Source organism: Daktulosphaira vitifoliae, unplaced genomic scaffold, assembly GCF_025091365.1.
Source record: "Daktulosphaira vitifoliae isolate Bord-2020 unplaced genomic scaffold, ASM2509136v1 Scaffold_1, whole genome shotgun sequence".
Classification (NCBI taxonomy): domain Eukaryota; kingdom Metazoa; phylum Arthropoda; class Insecta; order Hemiptera; family Phylloxeridae; genus Daktulosphaira; species Daktulosphaira vitifoliae.
Window position 1 is genome coordinate 33,189,628 of NW_026099572.1, and position 26,880 is coordinate 33,216,507.

The 26,880-nt window shown below is 31.3% G+C and overlaps 1 protein-coding gene across 3 annotated transcripts; it reads right to left on the reverse strand.

Annotated features, from left to right (window-relative positions):
- Positions 1 to 9,189: 9,189 nt before the first annotated feature.
- On the reverse strand, positions 9,190 to 26,584 carry LOC126897027 (homeobox protein vnd-like). Of its 3 annotated transcripts, none has more exons than XM_050670372.1 (5): positions 15,606 to 16,145; positions 13,489 to 13,625; positions 13,280 to 13,387; positions 10,405 to 10,823; positions 9,190 to 9,874 (listed from the first exon to the last, which is right to left on the reverse strand). In XM_050670372.1, exons 1-5 carry the CDS (start codon positions 15,755 to 15,757, stop codon positions 9,620 to 9,622), a joined length of 1,071 nt encoding a protein of 356 aa, XP_050526329.1. In that variant the 5' UTR covers positions 15,758 to 16,145; the 3' UTR covers positions 9,190 to 9,619. The 3 variants fall into 3 exon arrangements, with proteins under 3 accessions (XP_050526329.1, XP_050526328.1, XP_050526327.1); XM_050670371.1 differs by having other exon boundaries at positions 9,191 to 9,874; positions 15,591 to 16,144; XM_050670370.1 differs by lacking the exon at positions 15,606 to 16,145 and adding an exon at positions 26,227 to 26,584 and having other exon boundaries at positions 9,205 to 9,874.
- Between the last annotated feature and the right edge of the window lie 296 nt (positions 26,585 to 26,880).

Consider the following 26,880-nt stretch of genomic DNA (forward strand, 5'->3'; position numbering starts at 1 on the left):
TAATAATTTACAGATAAAGTTGACCTGTTTTTAAATAATGTAATGGAATTTGTTTGCAGTAATGATTAAAAATGTTAGCAAATTTGATTTTAATATTTTTAGATAAGAGCTTGTTAATGTTATTTATATATCCTCTTATTAAAATTGTCAAAAGGGTGGTAGTTATTTTACAAATTTCTAACTTTTTTAAGGTTTGACACTTATTTTCGAAGTAATTATTATATTATATAATATTATTATTTAATATAATTTACACGTGGAGATTTTAGCTAAATAATTATTTTACTTCTTGAATTTTTTAAAATTAATAATATAAAACAACCTGACAATGTAAGTATAAAATAGAACATTCTATAAAAAATATTTTTTCCTTTTTGTTTAGATACGAGTGTTCAGTAAGTATAAAACTTATATTTTGTATATACAGAATGATTCATAAATATAAACCTAGTTAATTTATATATAAGGTGATTGATTAACTATGATTCATGCATATTCATAGTTAATTAATCACTTTGTACAAAATGTACTATGAGCTAAAACTTTTTGTTTCAAACTGTTATTAATGCTATAAATGCTACCGGTTCTTAACAATGCAATGAACGGCTATAAGAGCGTATGTAAGTTACCGATTTATAGCGTTTACGACTTGTATAACTGAATGCTTTTTTTTCATCTCCCTTAACCTTAAAAATTTTAGAACTCTCTGAAAATCGAATGCAATGAGCAAAAAAATGTTTCAATCAAATCTGATGGAATAAAAGATAATGTTACCATTTGAAAAATAAAAGTTTATGATAGTTCAATGCATAAGGGATGATAGCAGAAATTAAATTTTTTTCATAGAATAGCTCGATAAAGAATTTATATTATTGTAAAAGAAAAGTTATTAGGTCATATAATTTCAAAAATATTTTACGATTCGCATTTAAGAAGGAATCATTCTATATGAAGAGTATTTATATTTATAAATGATGATCCATTCAATTTTTACAAAAGTAGATTATAAAAGTACGCAACTAAAAATATCTCAATCCATTATATACGATTATACATAAAAAATTAAATAATCTGAGTAGTATCTTAGAACTACTATAGATATATATGTTTGAAAATTAAAGACAAACTGAAATTAAAACTCAGTTGTGATACACTTAACTAATTAAATCTACCAAATTAAACTATATAATATGTGTCATGAATTTCCTAACTTCACAAAGGACCAATGGTCACAAGTTATAACTTTTGTTATGATCATCATGTATATAAGTCAAATATCAATTGATGATGGGGTTGGATCGGAAATAAGACCAATATCGGATTATGTGAACCGGACGTGTGATACAACGATTTTCTAGTAAGCTTTGAATAATATATTTAATACTTAATGTTGGGAAAGATTCAAATTCATCTGTTTGTCGAAGCAAACAGATCCCACCGACCGATATGCAAAAGTAAACAGCCCGTGACAAGGAAGCTCTAAATAAAACCGAAACATTACCCTAGTTAAGTCGCATTGTAACTACATATCAGTTAATATAATTTGTAACACTTCAAAACTACAACACTTAATACTACTTTAAGGGTGATGAAATAATACTCAAATATTTAAATTAGGTGGTCTAGACTGTATATTTTATTGCCAAGGGGCAACTTAATTTTTCCACTTTTAGTATTTCATTATTTGGAAATAGATGAGCAAAAAAAAAAAATGTTTCATCAGGCTATATTTGTCTATATGTAATTGTAGAATTCTCTAAAAAATTTAACAGGCTAATACCTTACCAAACATTCTACTCAAATACGATTCAATTAGTGGCTTATACAGAAATATTAAGTAATTTATTTTTTAATTCTTATTACCTAAATGTTTTAATTATAAAGCAAATCAAATAATTATAAATACATATAAGTTTTCACTTAGGCGGACTGACCATGGAGCGAGGGGGTAATTATCCCCTGAGCGGCCGTCTATAAAGCGATGAAGGTCATTATAAATAGCATAGTTAGATCGGCTGTATCTAATAAAGAATTATGTTCAATTTTTAATAATTTGTGATGATAATCATAAGTTTGTGTAAATTCCAGGTCAATTGATGTATCACTCATGTTAAAAACCATTGATCGTTGTATAAGTTGGATTTTAATTATAATAGTTAATTATGGTGTTTAAAAAAATGTTTTGGTTCGAACAGGACCACTACATTTTTTGTGTCCCCAGTCTGAGTTATCATGTTTCCCTAGATTAAAATATTGTGTGTTATTGTTAGTTTTACTTCAATGTAACGATTTTGTTGTGAAGTACAAATACTTTTCAACCAAAAATTTCTATAAAAGCAAATAACGTTATGAAAATAAGTCTGTTTCTAACGAACTTCAACACGAGTATAAATTAATCAAATAAAAGACAACTTAATATTCGACAAGAGCCATTATGATAAAAGAACTTATGGAAAGATAATATAATATTTTCTAGGCAGGAAATATGTTCCGGAAACAAAAGACCTGAGGGGGGGAAGAACAACTTGTGATATATTTATTGGTGAGGATTCGTTGAATAATCGACGATTTCCTGAGACTTGGTTAAAGGGTTTTGGCCCTTACTACGTACGGACGGTCGGTGAGGAACCCTTCCTGGTGCGGCATTGGTTATGGCAGTATGAAATGTATATATTAATTTTATTGGCGGCCGAGCGTGAAGCAGACAACATTATCGTGTTCGCGAGTGATTTAGGGGTAACTATAGAAGATAATATAGTTAACGATTAGGCAATATGCTTTCACGACCACCAATTCGTTATCACCACGTACTCTGATTCCAAAACCATAGAGGGGAAAACGTATGAAACTGATCGTCTTGCTAGAAACGTTAACGATTAAAATTATCACGTGTAATGCTTATGTGACCCTTTAAGTTTTACAAGTCCCAGTGAACTAAAATTTTAGTATCCATTTGCATACTTTAGTGATTTAACGACTTTCTTAGTTTCAAAATTATGTCTATTGAATAAGTGACATTTTTAAGAGACAAGCCTTTAGAATTGATTTTTTTATGGTTTTTATTTTTTGATATTTGCCACTCGAACGCTTGTTAGAAAAACTATTCAACGAAGGCCAAACTACACAAATTGTTTAATTGTGTCCGTCGAAAAGGTAGCGATGGCGTAGTAGTTGCTTGGCGGTACTAGGGAATTCTTATGCATTATACAATATATATATATATATATAAAACGGTCGATTCATTGATAACTAACAAGCCATGTGTACGCGCCTCCGCTATAGAATGGGGTAGTTTCTTACAACCGCCACAGGGTTCCCTCTAGAAAAAATTATCAACGTCAATGGGCCCTCTCTCTTTCGTCGTGTAGTCACCTTTTGAATGGCCGCCGCAACCGGTTCGGGTCACTATATAGTATGAATACTATGTAAGCAGCAGTAGACTGCTTGGCGACCAGAGCGACCATGTGGGTGGCCACGGACAAAACGCCGGAAGCTATTAAAATACTATTGTGACACAGTCCGAAACCCCCATGCCATGGAATTCCATTCAAAAAACCGTCGTCGAGATGGTATGGAGTTGGTACATGTATGTGTGAAGTGCATACAAGGAGGTACACGCGATTTATTAGATTGACCGGTGCATTTGTGATGTACGAGGGATACATCACAGGACACTCTCATCTCGAAATGTTGTCCGTGAAGTAGTTAAGGTTTTATTATAACTCAAGTACGTGTACGAGAAAACCGTGTCGGATGCATTTGAAAAACGCTTTAAAGGGGTTAGTACATTGCTTCATGAAGTGCTAATAGGTACCAAAGAGGTCCCTAAAGTGCCTGGTAGACATAGCGACCGTCGAGTGGTTTGTACACTTCTCGGCTAGATCAAACCTACTATTTTTGTATGAGTTACAAATATTTCTCTTTTGATCAAAGATTGCGGTACTTTGAATTTCATAAAAAAAAAAAAAACAATATTGTTATTTTAAAAAATTCTTCCATCATTCCAGTATTGACAACAATACACATCTATTGACACCCAATCTATTACCGTTTACATAAAACCTTCAGTTCGTTATCGGTATAAATTAAATCGTACGATGCCTAAATTACAACTTAAGTTGAACAACAATACACGTATAAGAGTCGTATGTATACTAAATTGAATTCAAAACTTTACTTAAAATTTGATGTATGTAAAATCTAAAAATAATTTAGTTTTAAGAAAAATCATTTATTCGTGGTTTCAAAAACACTTTTCCTGATAATCATTTAAATCTGTTAAAACATTGTTATTTCGTTTTTTTTTTCATGAAGTGAATAAATTGAGTTTGGCTTTTTGTAGCATATCATGTTGCGAGGGCTAAAATTATACATGTTTATCGTTTTGTGATGATAAATCGTTATTACTTTTTTCCTCCCTCTGCTGGTATCGCTAATAATAATAAACGGCGTGTAACTGTTTGCGAGGGTCAACGGTGATGTTCACGCACACGGTTTCTGTCCCATTAGATAATAAAAACCGATATTTCTACCGGCAATGCTCTTCTCTAATGTCTAAAGTTGCCAAAAAAAAAAAAATAATCCAATTTACTTTGAACAAAATTACCCTAATATAGAACAACTAGTAATTTTCTGAACTCGAGGTCTTTGTAAGTTTTTTAATATTTATAAATTTAACGGAAACAATATCATATGCGCAAATAGACCTTAGTATTTTTGATTGCTGTATTAAAATACATTCATGACATTTACCACAACACTAAACATTTAAGTTTAAAAAACATAAAACGCAACAGTGAAAATAAGCTATTAATTCACTTCGTGCACAAATAATAATACTAACGATTTATTGTGAAACCCTAATGTTCATTAAATGATCACTAAGCGTGACTAAGCGGCGTTATTTCTGTAAAAAACACCATGAATCGTGGCAAAATTAATACTTGTGATTAATTATGTTCCATTTACTCCGTCTTCTGTTTTATAACTACCTTTTGTTATAATTTTCTATTCAAAGTAAATGATACTAAATATCAGTCTTCGAGAAAAAATACAGTTTATTTTACTCGTTAAATGAATTATAAATAATTTTGACAAGAGCTGGAAAATTATTTAAAATTCTAAATAAAAAAATAAAATCAAAGTTTTTTTTAACTAAGACATTCAATTCTGACATTTTAATAACGAGTTTAATAATTTAATTGAACGAATATCAATTCGAATTATTTATGTATATCAGTAGTCTTTGAATGCGTATACTGCAAAAGTCTTAAATATTTTATGGTTTTATTTGACAGTTGATGTTGACTACAGTAATAAATAATCAACAGAATATAACGAAATTTTTATTTTTACTGTCGCAATCACTACTATAAACTAAGATAACTGTGGGTGGAGGCTATTACGTTCCTAATGATTGTTTGTGCTAAATATGATCTAATTACGATTGATTATTAGCGTACTCCTGTGATTATTAACTCAGAAGACTCGGTTGAAAAAGCAAGTACATCGTTTTCGCGAGTACTATTTCGAAGAGAGGGACGGGGGCGGACCGTCAGGCCCCTCCTGTGCACACACAATATAATACAATATTTTGAACGCAAAACGCCGCGGTGTGCGCTCGAGCATAAACGATTGACCGTATGCTCTGGACGGGTGGTCGGCAGAGGGGAGGCAAAGGGGTTATCGGGCTGTTTCCTCTCCACTAACCCGGCACACTGGCGCGCACTTTGGCCGCAAGCGCGACGGACACAACTATTGTCGTTACCGCCGCCAGGACCCGTCGGCCGATTATGAGTGATGATGTGGTTTACGGTGATAGCAAAGGCCGTTTTATCGGAAACCTTTTTATTACCGCAAATGATCATTTTTATGTTGACTGATAACGCCGTCCATGCGATAGCATGTCATCTCAATGACTTACATGTGTAAAATACTCTGCTTTCTGCATACTGAAAAAAATCATGAACCTTATGATGCGATATTGTTATTGTATGAAACTTGCCGATATGCGTCTTGGAAACCAAAAGGTTAAACTCCATCTTAATAATATTGTGCATATGATAGAACCTTTTCGGATTCATGATGTTAATAGTTTGGAGAGAGCACTAATCGCTAATTATTTGTTTAAGTATACGGCTCACTTATAGTAACATTATATTTATCATAACTGAAAAAAAAACTGAAAAATTAAAGTTCGTTTCTTTTGATGACCTAACGTACCTTACAGCAGATTTATTCTGATATTATAATTTTAATATTCGTCACATTTAGGCTACTGTAAAATGATGAGTTCATAAAAGTTGCACTCCAAAAGTGATTTATTTTCGATTGCCTCAATAAAATGTGCAATCTAAAGTGTCGATTTAAACGAGACTTGAGTAAAATTACCATGTTAACTGAAAACATATCGAATACTTTATACTTCATGTTAAAACATGAATAGCCCAAAAGTGTTTGGGTTTTCTCATCTCGAAATCAATCGCATGCTCTTCAATCTCTTCAACAAGTCATTTCTGAGGATTTGTGTTTGTTTTTACTAAAGTATTCTTTAACTTTGACTTTAAAAATTCAACTAAACAATTGAGTCGTATATTTCGAGTACTCGGCGAGTTAAATATACTCATTGATTATATTATAATTAATATTATATAAGGTTTATGCTATTAACCATAAAAGTGTATAAGCATTTAGTTTTTTGGTTACTCGTGAATTGTACGAAACTTAGACTTTCCAATTTTTAAAAATTCAAGTAATAAATTATTACTAAAATTATTATAAAATATTCAAATAATAGTTGTATTTGATTATCACCATGAGTACATACCGGTTATACTTGCAAGTAAATCGAACATGCTAACGATAGTTACATTAATGTACAAATACTTACAATATTTTAATAACGGTAAAAAGAATCAATGATCAATTTCTGTTTGCATATTATAATATTTTGTTTTTGAATCTATTTTCTCAATACATTCATTATCGTTTATCAAATAACTCAAAATTATCCAATTCAATCTTTTGCAGACAAAAATGTTAAATGAAAGTTTAGAAATTTTCTGCTCTAATTATTTCAAATATATAATTTATTGTTATTTTTTCATTGATGCTTGAACATTAGCTATTTTATATTATTTTCCTGATTAATTTATTCAAACAAATATTATTGCTAGTAGTCTTGATAATAAAATTATATCATATTTCTAAGAAATGTTATAATTTATCTATTTAAGTGCTTTATGTTTCTCGCAGTAATGTATTTTACTGTCAAGTGGAATTAGTAACTATATCATTATTTTTCTTTTTATCAAAGTATGCTGCAAAAAAAATTTGATAAATAAAAAAGATACAAAATAAATGGCAATTTAGATCACTTGATAGCTCATTTAAATTTTGCAAATTGTTGACAATTTTAAAAACTATTAAATGAATAACAATTCTTTTATTTTTTTTCTAAAAAATTAATTATCATTTTATTATAATTTTTTATTTATAAAATTTTGCATTGAATGTTAATTTTATACTCTCTCAACAATTGTACATTAAAATCGTCCAACAATACGTTGCCATGATTATTGATGGAAAAAACGCCATAAAAGATAATACTTAATTTAATCAAAATGTTATATTTGTAATATACATGTTTACACCAAAAGATAGTTTTTAAAGAAAAATTTCTTAATAAAACAATAATACCTATATGCTTTAAGCATATATATATATATTAAAAACTCTATAAGGGTTTACGTATAAAGAAATATTCATAAAATTTATCAATTTTCTAAAATAATTCATATAAAGTTAAATTCTGTATTTTAAAAAATAGTTAATTAAATAATATAACTTGAATTTTTTCAAAATAAAATAAAAATACAATTGTAAATATTTAATTAAATATCGATTTAATTCCATAAGATAAATATAATAAAAAGATAAAAAAATAAGTGAACCATTAACAAATACAACAGAAATTGTTTATCTAATTAGACGCAGAAATTGATTTCTAATATTTGTTACAGTATATGCCAAGTATTAGTAATTTGTGTAAATTAAGTAAATTCTCTAACGACTTAATTATCGTTTGCTTAGATTAGATTTATGACACGAGAGAGACAAGGTTAATCGATATTTTATTCTGTTTGGCCAAGGATTTTAAACGGTAGCGACTCCACACGGCCAAAGCACGTGTATCTTACCCGAATGGATTGTGTGTAAACAATGATAGACTTCGAATTATTGTAAATGTCTTTTTATTGACACAACGGAGACGTCTAATTGTTTGTCTGATAAAAAACGAGCACGTAGATAAGAAAGATAAATATATTATTTTATTACTAAAAAAATTAACCCATCATTGACGTACGTTCAATACTGTATTATAATTTATCGGTATTATTTAACTTGTTAACTTTTATAATCTAATTTTTTTTATGTGTATTGAACGGTATTATGAACAGTTATCGCTACAGAAATGAAAAAAACGTCGCAGATTTACCAACAAGGCGAGGTTAACGCCATCACTATGCAAGCACCTATATTAATGATACTACGTCATTAAGTATGTTTTAAGTAATCAATTGAGTCTACTGAATTATTTCAAAAATATAAATAATAACTAATGATTATAGCTGTTCATAATTGAAACTTATAAGAAAGAGCGCAATTTGAGAAAAAGTGTAATGAGAAGAGGTATTTGTAAAAGGCTTCAAAGCTTTTTATGATTCTTCATTATTATCATTGAGCTCATATATGCCTATTATTATGATCAAAATGTAATAAATATAAATAAATCCACAATTATATTATAACAATAAGTATTTCTTTATTTTTCTAGTTATCAATTTATAATAATCCGTAATATACACATTATTAAATTTTAAATTAACATAGTTTAACAACCGTTGTTTTATAGAATATATAAAATATATTATGTACTATATTTACATCTTTAATTACATTAATTATATACACCGTTAAATGGTGCGTATAAAGTATATTAAAAACTAACAATAAATATATAAACAAAAATAATACACATCATGACTAGTCTTTTGTTTCGTTTAACTCTTATTAAAATATTTAATAATAATAATAATATTAATAATTATAATAATAATAATAATATAATAATAATAATAATAATAATAATCATGAACAATGTCGATAAAAAATTATAACTTTTTAAAAGTAACCATTCATTATTTTTTTTTTTTTATATTAATAAAAATTATAATAATTTTTTTTTTATTTACTAAATAAATTTGATTTCTATAATACTCAAGACATTTATTAAATAGAATATTGTTATAAATTAAAAGGTAATCATCTCAAAACGGAAGGATACTATTTTACGAATATCTGAATTATCTAAAAAATGTAAGAGTTTTAAAAGATTTGCTCAAGAATAACTATTTTTGGTACATATCGGATATTTTCTATAGTTTTTTAAGATTATGATTTGATTATCAATGTTTTGTTTACGTACGATAGTAGCGGCTGTTCTTTTTACAAGTAACCCAAAATGCAACTGGATAGAGTATTTACGACAAAGTTCAGAATTTACTCTGGGAAGACACTGGATGACGGATGCTCAGAAACGAAAGAGTTACAGTCGTGGCTACCACCAAGTCCTCGGGGTCTGACTGTGCATTAATGGATGCGAATAAGAAGACATTACCATTTGTTCGGTTTTACTTGGACCATTTGTTTGGCTGTTACATGGCTTCCCATCTCTGACCAGCACTGGTACGGCGACTCGTCTTGGCGACGACAGAGCGTTGGCCGCAGCCGCTGCATGATGATCTACGTGCATGCCTTTCTCTTGTTGGGCTCTTTTCGTCTTATACCTATGATTTTGAAACCAAATTTTCACCTGAAAACGATTGAAATCAAATCAATTACCTCATGTTAATATGATACATAAAAACGATTTTTACACCCCAAAAATAACAGGTAATCGTGTAAAATTATATTTAAGAAAACTATATCACGTAGTCTAGAATTACACCAGGAATATAGAATGTAAACAAATGTACCAAATGGTAATGTATCCCAGATGCTCCCCTTTAAATTCGTTCGCCATCACGGGGAAACTATTGTTCCCACAGTTTTGCATTCGACCTATCCCGATCCAACTAATATGGCCCCCATGTCACTGTTATTATTCACATTCCTACCGAGCCTCGTACTAACCATTATTAACCATCCCGGCCATTCAATCTGTTTTTATTGTTTACCGTCGAACTCTACTTAGCTATGAATCTAAAAGACTGTTGTTATTACAACGTTAATACACAATTACAAGAGTTATTGTAATTTCGATTAGAAAACATGTTTTGGTTTTACCGAATGGAAATTTTACTTATAAAAATGCGGTACGCTATTTCGTTAGTAAAAACTAACCTGAGTTGGAGTAAGCCGGATAATGGATGCTAAATGTTCACGTTCTGGCGCTGACAAGTATCTTTGCTGTCTAAACCGGCGTTCCAGCTCGTACGTTTGAGCTTTGCTAAAAAGTACGCGACGCTTCCGTTTTTTGTGGATTGCGCCGCCGTCTGAAGGGTGACCGGTGCCATCGGAACCTCGACGGTCTGGATCGCCTCCTGCGCCCGGTTCGTCGTCAAAATCATCATCCATAATTTCATCTCCATCCACTTCAGAAGATTCTTGTTTACCGCCTACTCCAGATCCTGGACCTCCAACACTCACCGATGTATCGGCTGCTAGACCACTAGGTGTACTTGAATTATCGGTTAGGTCAGTAACTCCAGGAGATGTACTATCTGGACTAGCTTGTTGAGTACCGTGACTCAATCCAAAACCTGGCAAAAGATAACGTAAAAATGTTGTTTTTATATACAATTAATTTTAAATAAAAGCCGAACGTTTTAACTTAAATATAAATAATTCTTCTCTATTATAAAAAAAAAAAATTAGTTTAGAAAAAATCAATCTTCTATTAAAGTTCTTTATTAAAAACTTAAAGTTCATTTAAACTCATTTACTGTTTTACTATAAGTTATTTAATCGAGGTTGATATAAAAATCTTCGCGCAGTGAAATTTATATAAATAATATTTTACGTCTCAAATTTTCTAATTAAAGGTCTAATAAAAATGTTAATCGTGTAAAATGTATTGGTTACAGATAGTTTGTCAGATAGTGTGTAATAACGGACGACGAAACAGTTTTTCCGTTGTTTTGAATTCCCGTGATATCAAAGGTAAAAAGATGACAACAAATTATCCTTCAAGGTGTTCATCAATGTCATTAGAGTCGTGTCGCAGTGACAAATCGGAAAGTCGTTAAACTGCTATTCGTTTTCCGCTTTGCCGCCTAAGAGACACCATCTGCTAGTTCCATTCTACCGTCATTTTCCTTAAGACGTTAAATATACACAGTAGTTCATTGTACAGATAGTGTTACTCATACAATAAGCAGCAAAATAGGAAAATAAAAAAAAAAAAACAGCAGTGGCAGACGTGCAACCATTTTGTCTCTTTTGTCATTGTCGATAGATTATCCGTGTACCTATTGATGTTAGCTGTTAGTTTTTTAAAAATCTGTCCCCCGACATGCGATTTCCCCGCATGTTCATTTCATATTATTTTTGTACGTTCTCGAAACCCGTGTAATTCATACAATGGTCACCTTTGATCGTCCGTTATGTCACGCCCTTAAGTCGCTTAACTCCACCCCACGTGTACACATAACGCCAATTGTCTCTGTACCACCGAGTTTGCAGATGTTCCAGACGAGTTTTTAAAATATCATACGAAACACATTTGCTACTGTACGACACGAGGAGCTTGTTACACACGTTATTCAAACCATTGTACGCTTTTGTTACACTAAACACATGCACACAAAAGCGATAACACGCAATTTTACAACCGCTATTAGTATTTTGTTAATGGAATTCTTATTACTTTTCTTGTAGTGTGCAACCACAACACACAATGACAAGAAAAACCAAGCTCATCAGACAGCTGGTCGTGTGCGACATCAGCTGACTTACTTGGGCTCACAGGAGTTGTTGCGTTACGATGACGAACCAGCGTGTAGACAAAAGTATTGTCCGATGAAAATTATTTGATTTGACAAAGTCAGCTGCATTAGAGATATTTTTATGTGGCAAATAATCGAGTAAAAAAATCAAGTAGAATGGAATCTTAGTAGTAGCCGACCAACAATCCCTGTCGGTTAAGCGTATTGCTTTGAAAAGAAAAAAATAATTTCGTGTGGAAATTCTAAGTCGCAGTCGTTGAGTTTAGAAAGTTTACATGTTCGTGTATATGGTCTCTTTCCCGAGAGAGTAATTTTTGTCGACGAAACGAACCAACTAAGCTGCTAGTGCAAAATCATTTTGTGTTTGAAAAGAGCGCTTAATAAAATCCAAAAGGAGCCGGGGAAAAGAAACAATGTACTCAGATTTTATACTTCTGTTTTTAATAAAAGTCATTGTTCTGCACTAGGGTATCCTAAACAGCGGAGAAAATCCTCGCTAAATCTGATGCCTATGTATCCCAGGAAGGCGTCCATGTATAATATAATCCACTTAGAGCGGAACGAGCTTTGTGTGAGAGTATAATGTGTACAAGGCGGTGACAGAGGTGGGTAGACTACGTTGGTGGAAGCGTTATTTAATTTGCAACCTTCATTACACTCGCCCTTTTTAGGGTACGATACGTCCTTATAATGGGTTTAAATTTGTTTTTTAATGTCTGACCACCATTATAATAGATCCCGTTTTGTTGGAGCGCGAGCCCCGACATGTATTAAAAATGTGTACATATAAAAATCCTATTGTAATTTTTTCGTCGGTTGACAATCGAACAAGGTTTTAACAAGATCAACATTTCTTTTTTTGTCATCTTATTAAATCGTTGACCTATTACTACGTGCTGTGCGAAACATAATATTAAAGTTGTTAAAAAATCAATGTTAGCATTTTAAACGCGAACTTTTGTCATAGTCTGTTAAATTATCTAAAACAAAGGACTCAGAAATCTTATTAACGGGGTTAAAACTACTATTTGCTTCAGAATAGGTTTTGACGTAAAAAAAAAAAAATTTTACATCTTTTAAATCTTTTAGTTTATAATATATTGAATCAGATTACAAGTTCAATAGAGTGCGATAATTTTATTTTAAATAAGATCTACTGAAAAGTCAACTATTTCTCTGTTGGACGTTTTCGTTCTAAAGCAAAAAAAAATATTGTTTCCACTAAGTTTCACACCCTAAAATTTTATTTACAACATTAAATCGCTATTTACCTCTAAGTTCAGTGAGAGATGTTGGCCAATGGTGCAGTAAATCTGTGGAGGACTGCAGGACATTTGGAAATTGAAATCCGGTGCCGCCCACGTTATGCATATCAGGAGCTAAACAAAAATATTTTTCAATAAGTGCAAGTTACAAATATTAGCTTTATTGTGTTGATAACCGGCTATCTACACATGAAATTATCGGCACTTTTACTCACCACCAATGTGGGATCCTAAATTAGTCGTTGTGTTATCCGAAGAGTTAACTTTACCGTCGTTCAAATCCAAAATGTCACAAATGTGGAAGCCAGACGGACGAGTTTGACTGCTAGGCATCTTTATGCTATCCAAAAGTCTAAAAGACAAATAATAAAATTAATCCAAGACAATATTGAACTCATTATAATTTTAATGTTCACTTGTTAAAAAATATGATTGAATAAAAATAGTGATCATGGGGTAAATTTAATTGGTCTGTCAGGCTTTGTGTTTATTTATTACTGCGTTTTATTACAAATTATCTTGTTATCTTTCATTTTTATTAGATATGCCCTGAGATGGCGCACGTGATTTCATTCGGTTTTCCGGACAACTCATAAAACGAATTATACGCTTTATAGCTGTACGGCATTAATGTATCGAAAGTGATACGTCAAATATACACAGTGGAATTAAGCCCTTACAACTACTGAAAAATCCGATGTCATCGGCGGCAAGCAAATCCTCGGCAATGCTTATCGAGCACGTTCGCTCTGTTGCTTCGACGATCCTGTGCTAAGTGGAAATGACACCTGTTGTAACGATATCGTGTGAGTACACCTACACACTCGAACCTGCTGAGAGCAATAAATAAAAGACAGCGCAATAGACCGAAATCCATCTCGCGGTAATCGTCTCCAGCCTAACAACAACTATTCTCTTCGAAAACGTATTGCCACTTCTAAAGTAAAAAATAAAACGGTAATAATTTCATTATAAAATTCTATAATTGAGTTATATGGTTGGGATGTTACAACATTTTTTGCCCCTTAAACATTAATGTGCCCCAATTGATCTACCTGAAATTATTGTGAATATTTTAATAATAAAGCTAACTGTAACCATCATATTGTTTGTCAAAAAATTATGTAGCATCTCGTGCCAATCGGTATCTATTCGAGTCATCTTACTTAATGTAAGACCAAGTAATGAGTTATATTTTCGCGTTTAAAAGGGTTATACTGAGAAAACAAAGTGAGCGAAAGTATTGGATTTCAATATAATTAAAACCGATAAACTGTTTTATTTGTAAAACCAATTGACTGTTCATTGAATTCTTCTGAAAATACTAAAATATTTCGATTAATATCCTGAAAATTACTATAGTTACTATAGTCGACGAATAAGTTATGCTACTTCTTTTGAAGTGTTTAGTCGGGTAGCCGTTTCTATAGAGAAGGTGCTCGAAATGTGTGGAACTTCGTCCGACAGAAGACAAACACATCGACGGCTCCTCTTAACGGTGGCGACGACATGCGTAAAACCGGACAGCTCCGTGTAGTCGTATATGAATTTAACACACACACGAATGGACTATTATGCTATTATTGTATTTATTTATGAGATGTCTGAGTTTTATTGTCATATACCTACGCCCGAAAGTGGTCAGATCATTACACTAACGTATTCAAAGTCACGTATTTACCGAGAGGCGGCTGCGATTTTAGTTTGTCGGGCGACGGCCGCGAGTTTACCTGAGCAGCGGCTCTTCAAATCGGCTGAGACCAATAAAAATATCTACATGATAGTACGAAATAAAAAAAGATTCTTAATACACTCGGTACATACAAAAACACCGACATGTTCTCGTTACATTATTGAATCTCAGTAATACATGATGTTTTTACTATACAGTCAGTTCTGCGCAAAAACGATGAAATTGCATTTATCGAGCCATTATTTCCCCTCGCTGTTAATTTATGTACTCTTAACTGTTACTTAAACTCTTAAATTTTATTACACACAATTTTTTATTATAATTCCACAGTTGTTGAAATTTTTAAGTTTACCTTTATACACGGTACTATGTAAAAATCTACGTACAAAACGAAGCTCGTTGGCAGCGTAGCCACTTAGTATTATGACTATTGTCTACGAGAGCAATTGTAAAGTTTAATATTTTGACAAAAATGAACGTTTTTATAATTTTGAGCAGTCGAGATGTAGTAACGATAATTATCGTACGATTTCATTAAAGTGCATCAGATATCAATTATGTTTTTAAACAGCTCTACATTTCTTTGACTAACCCTACCCGATAATGAATATGATTTAAACTAACCCTGGAAAAGCTGACCTCAAGGCGGCAGGGTTGCACCATGCAGCCGGCAATAATGAACACCAAGGCGGCATTATGGTCGGGCACCAGGCCAGCAACGACGGCGGTATCCTCGGGTGGTGATGATGAAATTGCGTTTCCATCGGTTTTGGGCTTTCGCTGTCTGACATCGTGTAGAGTCCGCAAATTAACTTGAACCCACAAACGTTATTTTATTTACTTTTGAATTTCGGGCGTCGATCACACGGGTTAAAATCCCATGTAGATCATCGAATGAAATCAAACGAAATTCAAAAAAACACTTTGAGCCGGACACGATATTCCAACCGTCGGAAAATGTCTTAAGTGATGCTCTGAAATATCTCGGTTTGTCCACTTGGTTTGTGTGTACGCGAAAATATCACTCGGACAACGCGACCCGCGGGCACTCGATGAGTCGTCGACGAGCCACTTGAACGTATCAACTGCGCGACCCCATGAGCACCGCTCCGGTCTGGAGGGCGAAATTTCCAGCGAGGGGAGGAGCCCAGCTACCGATTGGCCAAAGACCTGAAAGACCGGAGGCGTGTCTTGCAAGGGTGTGAGCGACTCTCCAGGTTGTCCTTCGTCTCTCGCGGATACAATATTGTACTGTGCGCCCCCACAAATGTTAGTGCGCAGGAGATCGATTGTCGTCGCCGCGTTTTGGTACCGATCAGCAGAGAGACCGTACAAGTTATTATGTCCTACTGAATTTCTATCGATCCGATACAATCAGATTATCTTCCACTTTATCGGTGTACCAATTAACTACATGCGAGGAACACTACACATAAAAACATGTCTCAATAAAACCAATCATGGTGTACTTAGTATTAATGGTTGATTTATCATAAAAGTTCAAAACGGTTCCTAGTTACTCGCAAGTATCTTGTACTTAATACAATTTGGTTATTGAACACAAGAAAAGTGCTTTGTATTATTATTAAGTCAATTTCAACACACAACACCTCAAAACGGGATAATCTAACTGTCGACACAGACAAATTAATTCTCTTTTTATTTATTTCTTTAGCATTTGTTGTGTTATAATTTATAAAAGTTTTGGTTTCAGGTGGATAGTGTTGGATTCAATTGGTAGGTCATTGATAATCTAACCAGAATTCCTTTATTGCACCGTTAATAACTAGGTATTTATGTTTTCACTAAGATACCCATATTTTGATAAAAGATGGATACTCGTTTTATTTACCCAATGAAGTGTACGTGAGAATTATGAATATCTGTTATTTGTTTATAATAAACACTTGACAAGCCGTTTTCCAATATCGTAAAACAGGTTCGAAAAGTACAATTTAATCGTTAAATACTAATAGATACGATAGGAAAGACGAGCTTTAAACGCAGAATTGGTAAAAAAAACAGAAGCGAACAAAAATAAAACGATGAACTCGACATTCAGAGGTAACACATTTATCGGAATTTTAATTATACTATCATTATATTTAAATATTTGCTAACCCTATAATTTGTTATCTAACTTAAAGTTTTTTAATATTTTTGTAATTTGCACTATGCCGTATTCATTGTGGAGCACTTGAAATCCTAATGTAAATAGAATACAAAACGATAATGATATATCAATCTTGTAAATATCAAATTAAAATTATTGTTTACGTTAAAGCATAAAAAAAAATTAGAATAGGTAGATAACATCTCATTAATACAAATAGACATTAATAAAAAATTATCATCAGCAATGATTATATTTTTACAGAAGTGTCAATTTATTTATCAAATTCGCATAATATTTATGAATAAAATTTCAAACACTTAGTCATATTTTAATATTTAAGTGTTAAAATATGTGCCTAGACTTATGTCCCAACAAAACAGATATTTTCAATGGTATATCGACATTATAGAATTAAATGTATTTTTCAAATACACATCGTATACATTAAAAAAGTTCCAGTTTTTATGTATAATATCTGTACCTATAAAGTTCGTTAATTTTTATGACCACAAAAACTTTTATACAACCAAAATTTATATGGTTAATAATAATTGTCTACTAGACGCAGTATTTATTTTTCTTGATTACACAAGAATAATTTACATAAATCTATAACGTGTGTTAGTGAACACGTTATTAAGTTCAATAGTATATTACAAAACTGATGAAGCACTTCTCTCATGAGCACCTAACAAGTGTCATTAGCATCGTTATTGTGAACAAATTTTTTGCCCCATACTGACATACATAATCAACGAAATAAGTCCTCAAATTAACTAGGAAATTGCCCAAAGCTTAAGTGTACTTGGATTCTAAGGTATTTTTCAAGACGTGATGCGATACACATATTCAAAATTATGTTCATAAAATACTTGACTGGTATGTCACGTCAACAGCTCTTTGACAAAGTGTCTTTGTAAAACAATCGCATGCAAATTCACCAAGTACATGAATATTATTACTTTATAATAGCGGGGAAATAGTATTGCAATCATATATGTTTTGTATATTACTGTTGCATGTCGAATTAGTCACAAAAAAAATCCTGTTCGAGGACTCGGCGATATCGTCAACAAGGTTTTTTCGAACGAGACACAAAAATGCATTTCTTTACCAAAATAACGTATAAACACTAGACACGAGTACGACAGTTACAATTGTTTTTGGGTGTTCGTGTGAACCAAACATACACGTTCTAAGAGCAGTATTATGATTGTTTTAGTTTTGTTCAACAACCTCTCAAACTAATATTGCACTATTATGTTAAATTGCAATTCTCTCCTTGTGACTTATATCGATTTGAAAATTACCAGTTTCTATTTAAGACGTCATTTAATTTACAAAAAATTGTTCTAATTTGCTCGGTGTAATTGCATCTGACACGCAGCATTGGCAAACTATTAGATTTTTATTCTATTTTACGCAATATAAGTAAATTAAATGAATACTATCTGTGCAAGTTTATTCTTAACACAGTAATGAAATAAAAAATAATTATGTGTTGGCAAAATCCTAAAAGTCATTAGTCATTGTAACATTTGTGTCGGATTTACAATACAGATTTATATGCTCTAATTACACTGGTAATAGTATCCTACTGGAAAACGTATTGAATGGATATAAATTGGTATACGGACGGCGATCGATGTATCTCACCGCCATAAAAACGGTCACGTGCCCAACACTAGGCCAGTTTTGAATGTAACCGTTTCATACTCACATAAAAATTTTTAATATAAGCGATGACAAAAAATATTCAATTAGTATAAAAGCATTAGATAAATCACCAGAACTGTTGATATATTTTAAAAACATTTAAGGTCTATAACTATATTTGCAGTATATTAATAATAACAGAATGGTTAATTTATCATTGAATACTACATTTCTCCTTAAATAATAATAATCATGTCAAGAAAACAAATCTAGCCTTGTTTAGTAGTATTTATTTTTCGATTTAAATATTTAAATATTGATTAAATATTTTTTCAAATCTATCCCTTATGCTTTGTAAGGGTACCACTTTATCTTTTTAAATTGTGACATACATTGTTGAAAAATTTTATGTTAGAAAATGATCCAATTAAAAAAGAAGGTCTATAACAACTTTTTAATCAGTATTTCAGAAGTTATTAACATATTTATTTTCTGATGATAAAAGGAGTTCGGCAGAATATTGTTGGATGGTGATAAAAATTACCTAACCCGTACCTCGTTAAAATATGCACAAAATTATTATAGTGTTATTAACTTACAAAATACTTACTCAAAAGTTGGTATAATTTTTTTAGTTGAGTAATGTTTTATTGTATAAGAGAATTAAATCTGTATATTTTATAATATCTTTGACTTAATACTAGCTATAATCATTTTTGACATACCGTTGAAAAAATTAGTCAAGTGAGAGCTAAGAAAGATAAATGAGAGACACAAAAAAAAGCCTACATAGTAATATATAAATAAGAAATTCCTTCTCACAGGGAGAGACTGCAGTAATGAAGTCCTTAATATTCATTGAAGTTACTCAATGTCAATGAGATTAAAATCAAACGATTTTAAAAGAAATTTTCCACCTCAAAATGATTTTAGAAAAAAAAATGCCAAAAAAGTCATATCTAGGGGTAGGTTCGGAATTCGTACTTTGAGCGTGTAAAACTGTATACAACCAACATGACCACTACTATACATAATAGAAATTGATAGCTAAATATGACAATTTAAGTTTGTTCAAAAATTCAAAGTCATTTTTCTTAATCTAGAGAAAAAGTATTCAAAATAAGTTAAAATTTATATTCAATGTAAGATAGATTCATATAACTTTAATAAAAATCGGTGACCTCATTACTATGGCAAACCTTAATAAGGTATTTTAAAACAAACAAAAAATAGAAGTTAAGTCATCGGAACAAATTTTTTTTTAACTTATAGGGCGTAACATAAGCTTTAATTTAACGTATGTTTAAAAGACTCAGTATTTCCGGAATATTTTCAAAACTTAAGTTGAAAAATTGAAATTTTTGTGCAAAAGTTCTATTTGGATTTCTCCCATGTGGGCAAGTTAAAAATAAAATTCAAACAAAAATGTATATCAAATGAAAGGAAAATATTTAGCTATTTTATAAAAAAAATTATTTTGATTCGTTTATTTTTAAAAAAGTTATGACAGTTTTACAAAAAAAAAGAAGTGATGAAATTTTCTGATTTTAAAAATTGCATTTTGGAGATTTTCACCATTCACGGGAAACAAGGGAAAATATTTCAATTTTTTAGAGTAATGTCTTCAACTAGATATAATTTTTGTCTTCTGACGTATTGTTGAGAAAAATCAATCTAGTGAGAACTGAGAAAAAGAAGTAACAGACACAAAAAATAAATAAACATATCATGATAAAATAAATACCTTCTTAGTTTCACATCGAAGCTAAAAATTAAACCATAATATTACCCGATTATAAATTTTTTCGTGAATGACTATATTGTATAGAATATAAATTACAATTCTATATTAATTCGTATTTATATTTTGTTAAAATAGAGTATATTTTTTAAATTAAAAGTTAAAGTCTTTTAAAGCATAATTTGCGGGTCGCCGAGTATATATTTGCGTACCTAAAATACTGTGTTATTGATTTGTTATGCTCCATAAATTAGACATAGATATCAAGAGTCTCAGTAGGAAAGCAAATAAATTAATCCATTTTTTACAGGCAACGAACCAGAAAAAGTTCCGGACTCGATTTTTGGAAAAATCCTAAAATGGATTTTAGAACCATACACAACATATTTGGACCTGTAAAAATAGCAATGACTGCTAATGATATTAGGTTTAATATGTTGGGAAATATTTTAAAACACGTTTCAAAAATAAGTTTAAAACATAAGTAAACTATTTAAAGTGCTTGAATTGTTCTATATGAAAAATGTAAATTTTGTAATATTTGAAGTATAAAACCTTGTTGAAAAACAATCAAATTCCAAAAAAGCTGATTATGAACAATTAACTATTATAATACCATCTGCTTTGTTGAGTATTTCAGACTCACAAATAAATTAGATATAATCAATATTTCTTATTAACCAATTAATTGTTCTTTTTGTTAAATTTTTCCTGTAATTTTGGATTTTGAGGGTTAAAATATATTAATTTTATTTTAAACTTTGACAAACCAACCAAACTTTTTTAATAAAATTGTTTTTTTCTTTTTTCTAAATTGTTTATTATTAACAGACATTATTTTAAGAAATAAACTTTTCGTTTTTAATTTTAATGTATTTCTATGGCTTCTTAATATTTTTATGACTTCTTAATATACTTGAATTTCTATGACTTCTAAAGGTTTTAGCATTTCTATAGCTTCTAAATGTTTTTGCATTTCTATGATTTCTTAATATTTCAGCAGTTCTATGGCTTCTTAATATACTTGCATTTCTCTGGCTTCTTAATATTTTTGCATTTCTATGGATTCTTAATATTTTAGCATTTCTATGGCTTCTTAATATTTTTATATTTTTATGGCTTCTTAATATACTTGCATTTCTCTGGCTTCTTAATATTTTTGCATTTCTATGGATTCTTAATATTTTAGCATTTCTATGGCTTCTTAATATTTTTATACTTCTCTGGCTTCTTAATATTTTAGCAGTTCTATGGCTTCTTAATATACTTGCATTCCTATGGCTTCTTCACATTTTTGCATTTCTAAGACCACCACTTGAATGTATAACATAATAATGTAAAAATTACTTCTTAAATTGATACTTATTATATCTGACTTAAAAAATATAAAAATAATACTAATCAATTTTCGAACTAGATCTCATTATAATATCTATACCTCTTAATTTTTTATTCTAGGAACCTCTTTAAAACAGGTTACTAAAAATTTCAAAGGTTCCACCCTCTAATTAAGACGCTATTGAACAAGTAATGTGTTATAGTTACAGCGAATTAAATAATAAAGTTTCATAACACATTTTGTCTATAACTTTTGTATTAGGCATAATAAATTTGCCAACGTATCCAGTCATTCATAACAAGTTATATGTTAACGATTTGTCATAAATGTAATAATCGTGTTTTTCTCATAATTACACAAACAACGCACAAACAGTGCGATTTTACTGGGAACGCACTTATTTTTTTATTGTGTTATTGGTATTAATAGCAATCGAAATCAAAAGTGGTCGAGTTCACGGGAGCGAAAAAAATCGACATGCAAAGTTTTTCTATTACAATTTTTTGTATACACGTTGTAGTATTTCTATGAGTAGGTACTCTGAATAATACGAGCACGCACATCGACAACGAAATTTAAGTGCTCGTCTCCGATTTTTGACAGTACGTATAAGCCCTACGAATGGGCGTTGAACGCTATGCTCTTTTTATATATTTTTATTATTGCCTTTTAACAACGCTGACAAATTGCGTTCGTTCCGAGCAATTAGACGGCTATGTGTGCTCCCTTTTCGTGACCCAAAGCTCATCTAATTACACGTGTATGTACACACGTATTAACTTCCCCATGCCATTACTCAGTGCTATCACGGCGCAATACTCATCATAATCATATCAGACACTGTGCTATTATACGAATTTATTATTATTGGGCGGTTTTGTTTTATGACAACACGACGGGTCGGAACGGGCGAGCCGGCCGCTTAAAAAAGCAGGTGAAAATAAACATAACAGGCTCGACCTAAACACAATAAAATACGTCATGTCGATACGCTAACACGCGAACAACTTGGATAAGACCGAACAAATATAAAAATAAAAAATCGTTTTAAAAAATTAATGAATTCTACGCAGGTAATAGTTGTTACTTGAGTTGCATTTAAACAGTTTACACTAATGAAGCGTTTAATGACACCTAAGCGACTCGCATTTGAAATTGAAATTGTGTTTCTCGTTTGACAAAAAGATTCGGTTTAATCGAATGCAAAACATAAGGCAACTTTTACTCGGAGCAACAAAACATTAAAGGAACATGTTAATAGTAACCACCCGACGCAGCAGAAAAGTTATTAAGAAAAATAAATACACTTATTCTTTATTGATTATCGTTATTTGATTATCATATTAAAAGTTTTATCCATTTTCCATGTGAATTATAAGGTGACACGCAGAAAAAAGTAACCACAACACTTTGGTATCATCGACACGACTATCACAAATGGCGTGCCTTAACAATGCGTGTGAACGCGGTTTGCATATAATGACTCCTTTGAATGAACATTATGTCATTAAACTATCAGAAAAGTAATCTAAAACTGCAACACTACGACGTCTAAATGCCTTACACAATTAAATCACCTCTTCCTCATAATACAACACCGGGACAAGACGTCCACTGTTGAGTCACGTCTAGTAGCCTCTAGACAACAACATTTTGTGCGGACGCCGCAACCCACTGCTGATGTTGGACACTAGTGACAACGTTTGTATGAAATATTGTATTATTCTCGTGAATTTCGGGTTCCGTTTTACTAATTTTTTTCTCTAATTGCTGTGTACGTCGACTGTGCAAATGTATGACCGTTGAGTTGCCTACTCAAAACTCCTTATTCTACATTATTATGCATACCGCTTTTTCATTAATAATCATTCTAAGTTTTATACATAAAACAGTATTTATTTTTACTATTTTATTACTCTTATTTTTATGATTTAAAAATTAATTCGTAACTAATAATAATTTATAGTTTTATAGATAATTATTCAAAATTGCGTAGGATTTTCAAAAAAGTGTGCTCCTTTAATTTATAAACGGGTATACTTTAAATAAAGACCACTACTACTAGTTCAATTTATGAAATGTATTTAAGTGCGTTAATCATATCAATCTTCACGCGTTTAATATGGAAAAACTTTGTGCCAGGTACATGGTTGTGCTCACCTAATCACAGGTAACAGCTGTCGGTTTCTCTCACGCCCTTAGGTTTTTGACAAATGTTTTTTCTCATTATGTTTTTTATCAAAACATGAGAGAATTGAGGGATAGAAAAATAAAATAATAATAATAACGCGCCATCCTCTCAGCAATAAACTTTAAACAAATTAATGTATAAACGTTTAAACAACTTATTTGCTCCATCATTAAGTTAAACTGTAATTTTAAAAACATTGCAGATAACGACATACTACAAGTTAATATAAAAATAAATAAGTATGAAATGTACTCTGTTTATTCGAACAACACGGAAATCTCCACATTAAATTCTATAATCAATACTCCTATATTAATAATGAAATAAATTTAATCCTGCGTACATTTTAATTAGATAAAATCCGAAAAATATACCTGTTGTTTTCAACAGTACTTCGTTCTCAGACAATCTAAGTAATCAATCCAATTTTATATTTAAAAAATATATAGTAAAATAGTCCAAAGGTAAATAAATTTTGATCACGGTAATATTTTCCACTCAAAACAACAGTGTGGTAAATAATTCTTATAAAAATAAAACATGAGCGTCATCTCGATTTGCCACTCCTCCACAAAAAACTAACACGAGGTTAGGTACCATTTTTGTTGACACGGCACCGGTACCAAAACAGTACACAAACGGCTTAAAAAACCGGATAGACGTTCCGCGATGACTTAACTAGACGAATTTCTATGACTAATATGGTAAAAATGATTATGGTGTCAAGACGATAATTTTAAATAGCATTCGTAAACTGGGTTATATTAATTTACTAAGTTAGGTCAGGTTGGGTTAACCTAAATCATTTATTTATTCGTGGTCGAATCGCTCAGTCAAAACAAAGAATAAGTCATCAGATGGTTTTTTGCACACACCCTAGTTAGTTGGCAAACTATCAAATTTTATCTATCAAATAAAACTGTAGACAACAATACAACATTTTTAGTACATCATCTAAATATACAGTTTAAACTAAAGTGGTCACTTAAACTCGATACAATGCCGTTGTATAATCGAGAACAAATGATTTATGGCAAACGATTTAAACAATAACCAATTATTTATCGTATTATTGTCACATTGAAAAGGCAGTTTGAACGCGTGTACTCTGTAAACATTTTTCATCTACCTAAGTCGACACTTTGAAGACCCCAAAGTATACAAACACATTTCTGTGCTTGTTTTTCAAATGTAATTCTTTGACGACCCCCTAAACAAATAAAGCTTATGTGAAGGTGGGGTCGGTAATGTGCACCTCTTCAGCTGTTTGGGACACAAAACTGTTTCCCGTAAAACAACTCTGATGGTCGGAATCCAATGCCTTTTCTATCGCGTTTGTGTCTCCAATGTCAGTACATCAATAAGTACCGATGCATTTGAGTTTGATTAAAGTTATACGAATTAATATTTACGAAGCTGTTAAATAATTTCTAGAAGTCATGTAACGAAATTTTCTCTTAAAAAAGCGTAACAATAAAATCAGGTCACAAATTTCAGTTAAAGATATATAAGCAAATTCTTTGTACGTGTCTAATTGTGACATATTTTAAAAAGTAATTTGCAAGAATTTAACGTATTTAATTAACGTAAAATTTCGACTAGTTTTTTCAATGTTATAAAATCACAAAAAATTAGTTTGTTTATAAATTTTATATAATTTTGATTTTCGGCTAATTTTGTAATTAATATATATATATATATATATTTAATTATTATTCAATAACAATTTCGATTCCACTGTATTTAATACGCCTAATTATATAATTATTGTACTTATACTTTGCGATGAACACTTTCTTTCTCAATAAATCAATGTAAATCGTAAAGTTCATGAAAATTGATCAACATAAATTTTCACCTAATTCGTATAATCAGTGCTCGAATTGGGGGGGGTGCGCAGGGGGACGTAGCTCCTCTACTTTTTTTAAAATTTTTTTGCGCACCCCAACTACTTTTTTTTATTGGGATGGGAGGACGGTGGAAAATACCACCTCTTTTTTTTTTTTTTTTTAATATTAGTATGATAATGAAATATGATTTCGCAGTTTTCAAATTGTTAAGTTGAGCTCCCCTACTTATTTTTGGCCAATTCGAGCACTGCGTATAATGGATCAAAAGTTAATTAAAATTTTATCACATTGCTCATTTTTATTGAATATAGTTTAGGTTCTCGTTAATAATTATAAACTTTAGTTTTTTATGTTTAATGTTACTCGCCTATCGTATCTCAGATCCTCGTCGTAAGGGTAATCTGGTGGTAAAATCTGCCAGCAGCCGGTGGTTGTATTTGTTTCGTACTGGCCAACAACGGCCGTCTCTTGGCCATAGACCTGCACGGAACTCTGCTCGTGTATCATATCCGTCCTATGGTGCTGTTGTTGGTGAAGATGGTGTTGATGGTGATGATCTATAATCGGCATAAACGTCGCGTGATCTTGAGGCATGACCATCGGGTCGCCACCGGTCATATGCTCGTGATACATAATTTTCCTGTATAACTCAATGACTGATCGATGAGACGTGTATCGTAGACGATACTTCGCTGATCGACAGCCGACTGAATGATATCGTCGTACGTACGATCCAGCCAGGTCGTCGCAGATAAGAAACTTTGCTTAATCTCTCGCGTGGTGTTGTATGTACATATATATTTCCAATACGGATACAAAAATAATGTGTACACAATAGAAATGTAAATTAGTACTATTATCTCTTCGGTATATGAGCGATTGCTAAAGAAAAGTACAGTCTACATCAATGCATCATATGTGTAATGCAATAATTTGAAGAAAAATAATATTGATTTTAAAATCCTAATTTCAGCCTGAGACCTTGTGTTTGAGTTTACAAAAAGCATTTTGTTAATCGATT